Source organism: Empidonax traillii, unplaced genomic scaffold, assembly GCF_003031625.1.
Source record: "Empidonax traillii isolate 1590-97213 ecotype Southwest subspecies unplaced genomic scaffold, ASM303162v1 scaffold1191:size203906, whole genome shotgun sequence".
In the NCBI taxonomy this organism is placed as follows: Eukaryota; Metazoa; Chordata; class Aves; order Passeriformes; family Tyrannidae; genus Empidonax; species Empidonax traillii.
In genome coordinates this window covers 67513-77385 of record NW_020956384.1, presented here as the reverse complement: position 1 = coordinate 77385, position 9873 = coordinate 67513, and the positions used below count along the sequence as shown (strand labels likewise).

Below are 9873 nucleotides of genomic sequence, written 5' to 3'. Positions count from 1 at the left end.
TCCAGGAGAGCTCCAAAGTGTTCCCAGCAGTGGCAGTGACCCTCAGGTCCTGGACGGGCTGGCTGGGCTTGGGATCTGCAGGAGACGCTGCAAAAACCAACCGGGGGGAGGGGCTGGAGGAACAACCCCGGGGTGGAAAGGGCAGAGACACAAATCCAGGAGTTCCCAAATCAAGGAACTTCCCAAACCCCAAGTCTGGAAGGGGCAGAACCACAAATCAAGGAACTCCCAAATCAAGGAATTCCCAAAACTTCAATACCCTAAGTTGGAAGGGGCTGAGCCAAAAATCAAGGGATTCCCAAATCAAGGAACTCCCAAAATCCCAAGTTGGAAGAGACAGAACCACAACTCAAGGAACTCCCAAATCAAGGAACTCCCAAAATGTCAAGACCCCAAGTTTGGAAGGAGCAGAGCCACAAGGAACTCCCAAATCAAGGAGTTTCCAAAACCTCAAGATCCCAAGTTGGAAGGGGCAGAGCAGCAAGTCAAGGAACTCCCAAATCAAGGAATTCCCAAAACTTCAAAACCCCAAGTCAAAAGGGGCAGAGCCACAAATCAAGGAACTCCCAAAACCCCAATACCCCGCATTCAAAGAAGCAGAGCCACCAGGAACTCCCAAATCAAGGAATTCCCAAAACCCCAAGCCCCCGAGCGGTGCCTGCAGAGAGATTCCCGGGATAGCTGTGGATAATCAACACCAGGAACTGTGTCCATCCATCCAGGACCGCCCTCCAAGGCCCCTCAACAAGCCCGCAGGACATTTCCACTCCCACCCACAGATTCTTGGCCCCAGCCCACGATCCCAACCCCCAAATCCCAAGGCCAGGAGGGTTGTCCTGGCAGGACACACCTGTGTGGTGAGTCAGGGTCACCTCTGGCCCCTCAGTCCGGCCAAAAACAGCCCGAATTCCGAGCCTGTAGGGCGTGTCGGGTTCCAAGCGGTCGATCCGATGGGCCAACGTTCTGCTGCCCAGGAGCTGGCTCTTGGCAATCTGCTTTCCTGGTAAAAAATAAACCAAAAAAAAGAGGGATATTCCAGAGCCTGGAGCTCCCTGCTGGCATCCCCTCCCCAGGAAAGAGGCGTTCCTTGCTGTGCTGTCATTCCAGAGTTTTGGAATGTTTTATAAATGAAGGGAACACAAGGAGAGGAGGAGCCACCACCGCCACCCAAGATTCTCCACAGTGGGAGCTCAGGAGTTTGGGAAGGGGGGTCACCCTTTCTCTGCTCACCTTTTCCTGCTCCCAGGGGGCTCCAGGTGAGTCGGAATTTGGTGGCAGCTGTGGTGGCACTCCAGGCCAAGGACAGGCTGGTGCTGGTGTGTGACGTCACCCTGAAATCGGGGACGGAGCCGAGGGGAGCTGCGAGGGGAGGACAAGGTCAGTGCCCGAATTCCCATCCAACAGGGCTCCTCATTGGCACTGGAATGAGGCCAGAATTATCCCAAAAGGTTCGATTTGCTTATCCCTGGTGTGTCCTCCTCCTCCTCTCTTGGAGAGACACCAACCTGAGGTCGGGGCCGTGCGTGTAAATCCCACCTGCAAGCATGTTCTGCTCCGGATCCACCTCTGCGAGCCCAGGACAGGGATCCAGGGAGTCAGCAGATCCATATCCCAGTGCCCCCCACGCCCAAACACCCACCCAGAGCTCCCACAGCTCCCACCCACCAGTGGTGGCCTGTTCCCTTCTTCCCCAGGGTCAGCCCGTCGTCTCCACGCTGCATTCCGGGGTTGCCAGTGACTCGCTCCCACTTTTAAACCCCTTCAAGGAATCCCCTGACGCCGTTCCGACCTCCCCTCAACTTCTGGGTCATCCCACTCAGCGCTGCTGAGGTTGGAGATGGAAAGTTTGTCCCTCAACCCTGTTCCACCACCTGGCCCTGTTTTTCACACGAGGAATTCCCATCTTTGATCCAGGCGATCCCACGTCGAGTCCTCGGGACTCGGAAAGATCTCCTGAACTTCCCTCTGAGCCCCTCCTGGTGGTGCTGCTGCTGAAGGTCCCGAGCCACTCACCGGTCCTGGCCGAGGTGGTGACGGCGGGGCCCTCGGCGGCTCCGAAGAGCACGGACACGGAGATGACGTAATCGCTGCCGGGCGCCAGCGCACGGAGACGCTGCCACGTCACCCGCCGGCCCAGGGACACGTGGCGGGGACGGGCCTTGCCGAGGAACTCTGGGGAACAGGGAAAAGGGTGATGGGGGGGTGGTTCTTTGCAAAAGAAATCGTGGGAAGAGGGAACAGGATGGTCTTTGCCAAAGAAATCACGGGAAGAGGGAATAAGAGAAGGGTCTTTGCAAAAGAACTCCTAGGAAGAGGGAACAGAAGAAGGTTCTTTCCAAAGAACTGGGATGGGTGGGGTGGGTTGAAGTGTGGTGGTCACCACAGGGAGTCTCCCTGCTGGAATTGTGGAATAATTCCCGGCTTCGCTCCATGCCCTGAAGCTGTGGGAGAGGCTGCTGAGAGCAGTGAAGGAGCTGGGCCATCCCTGAAGTTCTCCAGCGCTCCAGGAAGAGCTGGAGGTGCTTCAGGCTGGAGAGGAGATGGATCTTACCTGGTGTAGGACCCCAAGCCACTCTGTAACCGGTGGCTCCGGCAACTGGATCCCAGGAGACCAGGAGGCTGTTGATGGAAACCTCACTCACTTTCAGCACCTGCACAGTGCTCGAGGCCACTGCAGGAGACAAGAGTTGCCCACTTGCATCAAGGTCCCACCAGCTCCCAAAACTACCCACCCAGCCTGGCTTCTGGAATGACTTCCAGAGGACAACCCCCAGCCCCGAGCACTGCTGGGACACAGAAGGACTTTGCCGTGGGATTGGGATGGGATGGGATGGGATGGGATGGGATGGGATGGGATGGGATGGGATGGGATGGGATGGGATGGGATGGGATGGGATGGAGCAGCCCAGGATGCTCCAAGCCTGCTGAGATCTGGTCCCACATCCTGGGAAAGGCCTCCCAAAAATTCCCCTCCCAAAAATTCCTCCTTCCAAAGTTCTGGGCCCAGCACCCCAACTGTGCCTCTGGGAGAGCTCAGACTACAAGTTCAACCAGTGCTCTGGATTAAGGTGGGATCATCATCCAGGGGTGGTCTCAGGCCTGGGGGGGGTTGGACAAAGCTGGGGGAGAAGGGGGGATCTCTGAGAAGGGGCAGAGGGATGCAGGATTAAGGGGATGCATGGAAAGCCAAGCCAGAAATAGCTGGAATCAGCTCTGACCAGGGAAAAGGGAATTGTGGCAGGGAGAGATGGTGACCCACCCACAACCCACCCATCCACAACCCACCCACCCATAACCCACCCACCCCAGGGACCACCGGCTCAAAAGAGAAGGAACACTGAGCAGGGGGTTAATTATCCCATAAAATCAGAGGAATGTGTGGGCAAGGAGCATCAATTCCTTTGTTTGCCAAGGTGTGGATAAACAATGGGAAGTCTGGGACCTCAGGGCCCCGGATTCCCTAAAATCTGTATTAAGGCTTGGATGTCTCCTATGGGACACTCCTGGAAAAGGCTTGGATAGGGCACTCTGTGCTGGGTTAGGAACTGGTTGATGGGGAATGGAGCTGCATCCAGCTGGGATCCGGTCACCAGTGGTGTCCCCAGGGATCAGGGCTGGGCCCAGTCCTGTTTAATCTTTACTGCTGGTCTGGATGAGGGGATGGTTCCACCATCAGCAGATCTGCAGGTGACCCCAAGCTGGGGGCAGTGTGGATGTGCTGGAAGGCAGGAGGGCTCTGCAGAGGGACCTGGCCAGGCTGGATCCATGGGGTGCAATAAACCTTTCCATGCTCCAAACTGCCCAGAGGATTATTTCTCCCATTTTAGGGAACAACCCCCACCACAGAGAAGCCCAAGGTGGAGAAGGACTGATGGTGCACCGCTGGATCCACAGATGGTGATGATCTTCTGCCTGATATCTCTTTCTCTTGCTCTCTCCCTGGGCCTCTTTTCTACCTCTTTCTCTCTGCCTCACCTTCATTATTATTCCCAGGACACTGTGAGGGTGGATCCCCATCCCAGGACACTGTGAGGGTGGATCCCAATCCCAGCCCTCCTGAAGGAAAACTGTGAGGGTGGATCCCAAATCCCAGCCCTCCTGTGGGACACTGTGAGGGTGGATCCCAATCCCATGAGGGTGGATCCCAATCCCATGAGGGTGGATCCCCAATCCCAGCCCTCCTGCAGGACACTTTGAGGGTGGATCCCCATCCCATGAGGGTGGATCCCAATCCCATCTCTCCCACAGGACACTCACCTGTCGTGGCTTTCCCGCTCAGCACGGGCCCCTCGACATTCCCGAAGATGGGGTTGATGGTGACCGTGTATTCCACGCCGGGATGCAGCCCCTGGATCAGGTAGTGGCTGTAGCTGCTGCTCAGGGTCACGTCCTGGATGGTGCCCTCTGGGAAAAGGAAAGGGTGTTGGATTCCCTTGGGATGGATCAAGGAGGATCACCCTGCTGGGATCACACCAAGGAGAACCACCTGTGGGAAGGGAAGGCAGGAATGACCCAGGGAATCTTCAGTGGGCACCAATGGCTCAAGGCAATCAGGGATTTGCAGGATAGAGGGAATAAATCAGGGAAAACCCACAAATGGGGCTTCCCACAGCACCAATCCCTGGATATTCCCAAAGGTGGGGTTGATGGTGATCGTGAATTCCAAGCCTGGATGCATCCCCTGGATCAGGGAGTGATCCCCTGGGATGGGTGGGGGACTAAACCCAGCTCAGCTAAACCTGCCCAGCAGGGCAGGAGAAGAGTTCAATCTTAATCCCTGTTTGTTGGGAGGGGCTGGGAGGTGCCGGCAGCAACAATCAGGATATTTTTTTTTTTGGGAAGGGGAAGGGAAGGTGCCTTTTCCCATCTGGTCACTGGAGGGTGCCACGTGCCCGTCTGGTGCTCCAGCAGCACCTCGAGTTCCATCTCCCTTCTCCCACCTCCTGCTTGAGCTGCTCCCCCCTCACGACTCGGATTTTTTTAAGACTGATTTTAAGAATTAAATAAATACAAACGCTCCAAGAAATGAAATTCAAGCCCTCGGGTGTTTTGGGACGGGGCAGAAGGTGCCTGGATCCCAAAAGACCCCAAAGATGGGAAGAGGATTTTGGGGTGAGATGTTAAACACAGGCTGGGAAAACTCCTGGATTTTTGAGAGGAGATGTTAAACATGGGCTGGGAAAACTCCTGGATTTTGGGAGAGTGCCAGGACTGGGTTTTTTCCCCCAGAGGGAAGTTGATTGCAAAGCAATAAAAGCAGTTTTATGCCTTCCCCATAAAGGTTTTTTTGCCTCCTGGTGATGTTTTTGGAGTTGTTCTCCCACCCAAACTCCCCGTTCCCTGTGGGAATTGTTTCCTTGTATCACAAGCAGGGGGTGGAATGTGCTGGTTATTCCAAGGCTGGGATGGAGCCCAGGTGTCCCTGACATCCCATCTCAGCCCTGAGCCCCAGAAACATCCACCTCCCAGGGCCCAAAAACTTCATCAAATCTGAATTTCTGATTCCTGCCCCCCTTCCCCTCCCCAAAAAACAACCCTGAAAACACCTTTGGGTTCAGGGCAGGGGAGAAGCTCCAGCTGCCAACTCAGATCTGGCTCCAAACACCTGAATCTCCCCTAAAAATGAGGATTCTGGGGATTAAAGAAAGTCTTGGTGCCACAGAAAGAATAGAAATAATCACAGGCACTTCCAGACTGTCTCCCCCCAAAAAAGGGGGTGACTCCAAAACTCGGTGTGACTGAAGCTCTTCAGGGAAGCATTTTCCCAGCTTTAACCCTTCCCAAGGCCGCTCAGCTCCAGGAAATCCCACCCTAATCCCATGGAATGAGGCTGGGGATCCATCCCCTCGCATTGTGAGCGGGAATTTTCCCATCCAGGCCTGTTTCCCACCCCGAAAGGCTGCGGCAGAACTCCCGTGGAAGCCGCCAGTTGATCCTGCCCCCCCAAAAAAACCCCCAATTTCCTCATTCCATGAAGGTGTTGGTGCTTCCAACGCCTTGGGAACCTCCCATCTCCCTGTTGCCCACCCCCCATCCCTGTGTGCCACCTGCAGATGTCCAGGTGAGCCGGTATCCCGTGGCTCCCCGCACGGCGCTCCACGTGGCCCGCAGCGTGTCCGTGGTTTCGTTCTGCAGCACCAGCTTTTCCACGGCCAGCACCTTCACTGGAAGGAAAACCACTGGTCGGGGGGGGATTTAGGCCTGGGGGGAGAACCAGAAGCAGCTCAGCTGTCCAAGGGGAACACCCAGGAAGAGGAGCCGGGTGGGATTGGGGCTCCTCTCCCAGGGAACAAGGGACGGGAGAAAAGGAGGAACCACCCCAAGTTTGGATAGATTGGGTGTTTGGGAAAATCTGCCCATGGAAAGGGGGGTCAGGTGTTGGAAGGGGCTGCCCAGGGCAGGGGTGGAATCGACTGGGTTGGGAAAAGCCCTCTGAGATCATCCAGTCCAAGCCCTGCTCCAACCCCACCCATGGCTCCAACCCAGCCCATGGCACTGATGCCACATCCAGCCTGTCCTTCAACACCTCCAGAGCAATATAATGGCTGATTATTCCTAATTCACGGAATCCCAGCGTGGTTTGGGTGGGAAAGGACCTCAAGGATCATCCCATTCCAACCAGGGAATGTTCCACTTGGCTGCTCCAACCTCATCCAGCCCGGCCTTATTCCCTCTCAGCTCCCACCAGAAAACACCCCCTGCTCCTTTCTTCCTCTTCCTGGGAAACACTGGGATTTTCCCTGTGTTCCATCACCAGTAACTCCCACCCCCCCACACCCTGAGAGGCCATTTTTGTGGCTCATCCTCTTGGAATTCATAGAATCATAAAATTAACGGGGTTGGAAGAGACCTCCGAGATCATCCAGTCCAAGCCTCGATCCAACCCTGCTGGGATCACCAGATCATGGCACTGATGCCACATCCAGCCTGTCCTTAAACATCTCCAGGGATGGAGAATCCACCCCCTCCCTGGGCAGCCCATTCCAAGGGCTCATTACCCTCTCTGTAAGGAATTTCTTCCCAATGTCCAACCTAAACCTCCCCGGGCAGAGCTTGAGACCGAGCCCTCTTGTCTCACTGAGGGTTGCCTGGGAGAAGAGACCAACCCCCCCCCCCGGCTCCCCCCTCCTGGCAGGAGCTGCAGAGAGTGCTGAGTCTCCCCTGAGCCTCCTCCTGTCCAGGCTGAGCCCCCCCAGCTCCCCCAGCCTCTCCTCACAGCCCTTGTGCTCCAGTCCCTTCCCCAGCCTCGCTGCTCTTCCCTGCCCCTGCTCCAGCCCCTCCATGAGCTCTGAGCTGAGGGCCCAGAGCTGGGCACATTCCTCCCATGGCTGGGGACTCCCTGTGAGGTCACCCCTGGAGGCTGAGAGCAGAGATGTCCCCTGAGAGCTGCTCTGGGTCAGTCCCATCCCAGCTCTACTTAACGGTGATTTCTTTTTCACCACCTTTACCGTTAATTGCTTTGTTACCGTTTCACCCTCCGTTATAGCAGATTTTATTTTAGCTTTTATACTGGGTAATAAACAGCCCTGATTGAGCTCTTTGCTTCATTTCACCCAAACCAACGTTCTCATTTTGCTGATCCGGGGGGTGCCAAAAGCGGCTCCATCGCACCTCGACGACTCCTTCAATTTACACCCCTGAAATTCCTTCAGTTTATCAGAACCCCAGGCTGACAGACCGGGTGGAGCTGCCCCAAGGCTTGGCTTTGTGACCACTCAGCCCGAGCCTCCCCCTCCCACCCGTGACGGGGAGCGTGAGGGCACCATGAGAAACTTCTGGACAGCACCCACAGCCCCGGGGGGGGGCAGGGAGGGACCATCAGCCATCAACCACTCCCCACCCCGGGGGGGTCCCAGCCTTACACGTCCTCCCCAGGGCAGCCACGGGCTGGCTGGGCCCCTGGGGGTGCACGGCGTAGAGGATGACGTTGTACTGCCGATCCTCCTGCAGGTTGGCCAGCACGTGGGAGGAGACGTCGCCCCGCAGGACCTGCTCGTGGGCCACGCCCGGCCTGGAGGCTGCAAAGGCAAGGACAGGGGGGAGGGGGGAGCTTTCCCGAAGCCCACGGTGATGCCTCTGCCACGTGGAGTCCCCCAGCACGCTGGTGGGGCTGGGAGTTGGGGCCACAGCTCAAGCTGGACAGATCTGTGGTGTCCCAGCCCTGCAGGTGCCACGGAAACATCCACACCTCAAGGACAACTCAGAGGGGAGTGTGGGGCACCCCAAAGGCTTGGACTCACTCTCAGCCCCACCTGAGCTGGGAGGAAGCACAAAAACCCTGTGAATGTGACAAGGAATCCACAGCATCATCCCCATCTTCTCCAAGAAAAACATCTCCTTGTTCTCCAAAACAAAGTCCTTCAAAGGACTCTTCTCCTCTCTCCTGGAGGAACCCCACACTCTGGACACCCTGGATGCTTCCAGAGTCGTGCCAGGAGCACCTTCCCAGCCCTTGGCTCCCTTTGTCCTTCCCAAGGGAAGTCCCTGGAATGCCCCCCAGGGAGGACTCACCCCTGGGGATGTAGATCTTGTAGCCCTCCAGTTTGCCTGGGGGAGGGGTCCAGGCCACCTTCAGGCTGAAGGGTCCTTCTTCCACCACCCGGAAGTTGGTGACGGGAGGGATGGGAGCTGAGGGGGGCACAAAGAGGGAGGGGACATGGAATGCCCTTGGATCCTTGGAAAAACCCTCTGGCTCCAGGGATAGAAGGGCAAGGAGAGGGAGCAGCAGCAGCTCTGCCTTTCGAGCTGGGTCCTGGAAAGCAACAATCCCCCCTCCCACCTTCCAGGGATTTTCAAGGGATCCCTTAAAGGTGGTTTTTAAGATTCCTGTCCCAAAATGTCCTTCTTTCCTTTCCTGAAATTTCCTTCTTTCCTTTCCCTTCTCAAACCTTCCCTTCCCTTCCTTCCCCTTTCCCCTTCCCTTTCCCTTCCCAAATCTTTCCTTCCCCTTTTCCCTTCTGAAATCTTCCCTCTTTCCCTTCCCTTCCCTTCCCCTTCCCTTCTCCCTTTTCCTCTTTCCCTTTTCCCCCTTCCCTTTCCTTTTCCCCCTTCCCCTTTTTCCCAACCCACAATCTCCAGGAGCTTTCCCAACCCACAATCTCCAGGAGCTTTCCCAACCCACGATCTCCAGGAGCTTTCCCAACCCACGATCTCCAGGAGCTTTCCCAACCCACGATCTCCAGGAGATTTCCCAACCTACGATCTCCAGGAGATTTCCCAACTCATGGTGTCCAAAACATTCCCAACCCATGGCCTCCAAGAGCTTTCCCAACCCACAGCCTCCAGGAGCTTTCCCAATTCATGGTGTCCAAAACATTCCCAACCCACAATCTCCAGGAGCTTTCCCAACCCATAATCTCCAGGAGCTTTCCCAACCTGTGGCCTCCAAAACATTCCCAACCCACGATCTCCAGAAGTTTTCCCAGTTCGTGATCTCCAAAACATTCCCAACCTTTGACCTCCAGGAGCTTTCTCCTCCCAGGTGTCCCACCACCTGAAACCCCATCCTGGACTCCTCCAATCCTGCTGTTTCCCCGTTGGGATGATGAGCCGCGCCCTTCAAGCGCAGGGGGTGGTTTTTGCTCCCACCCCCTGGAACCTGCAGCCATTCCCACCCCCCTTCCCCTCCCGGCTTTGGGGTGGGATTTTCTCCCGTGCCCGTCCCGGGGAGGGGGAGGAGGAGGAGCCACTCACTGGTTTTGCCGGTGGCAGCCGCGGGTTGTCCGAGGGCGTCCCCGTGGGTGGCCCTGAGGGTGAGGACGTACTCGGTGCTGGGCCGCAGGTCTGTCACCAGCAGCGTGTCGGTGTCACCGCCCACCGCCAGCTGCCACACACAGGGAGGGGGGGACAAGGGACATCGTCACCCCCTGGGAT

The 9873-nt window shown here is 56.6% G+C and overlaps 1 protein-coding gene across 1 annotated transcript in view; it reads right to left on the bottom strand.

Moving 5' to 3' along the window:
• Positions 1 to 9873, bottom strand: part of LOC114069106 (collagen alpha-1(VII) chain-like) — an 82897-nt gene that overhangs the window by 70263 nt on the left and 2761 nt on the right. The window contains exons 3-12 of the mRNA XM_027905667.1: positions 9694 to 9823; positions 8512 to 8628; positions 7863 to 8018; positions 6048 to 6164; positions 4258 to 4404; positions 2552 to 2671; positions 2014 to 2172; positions 1231 to 1359; positions 851 to 1000; positions 39 to 87 (exon numbers count right to left, since the gene is read on the bottom strand). Coding sequence (XP_027761468.1) covers positions 39 to 87; positions 851 to 1000; positions 1231 to 1359; positions 2014 to 2172; positions 2552 to 2671; positions 4258 to 4404; positions 6048 to 6164; positions 7863 to 8018; positions 8512 to 8628; positions 9694 to 9823 — 1274 coding nt within the window. The remainder of the gene's footprint in view (positions 1 to 38; positions 88 to 850; positions 1001 to 1230; positions 1360 to 2013; positions 2173 to 2551; positions 2672 to 4257; positions 4405 to 6047; positions 6165 to 7862; positions 8019 to 8511; positions 8629 to 9693; positions 9824 to 9873) is intronic.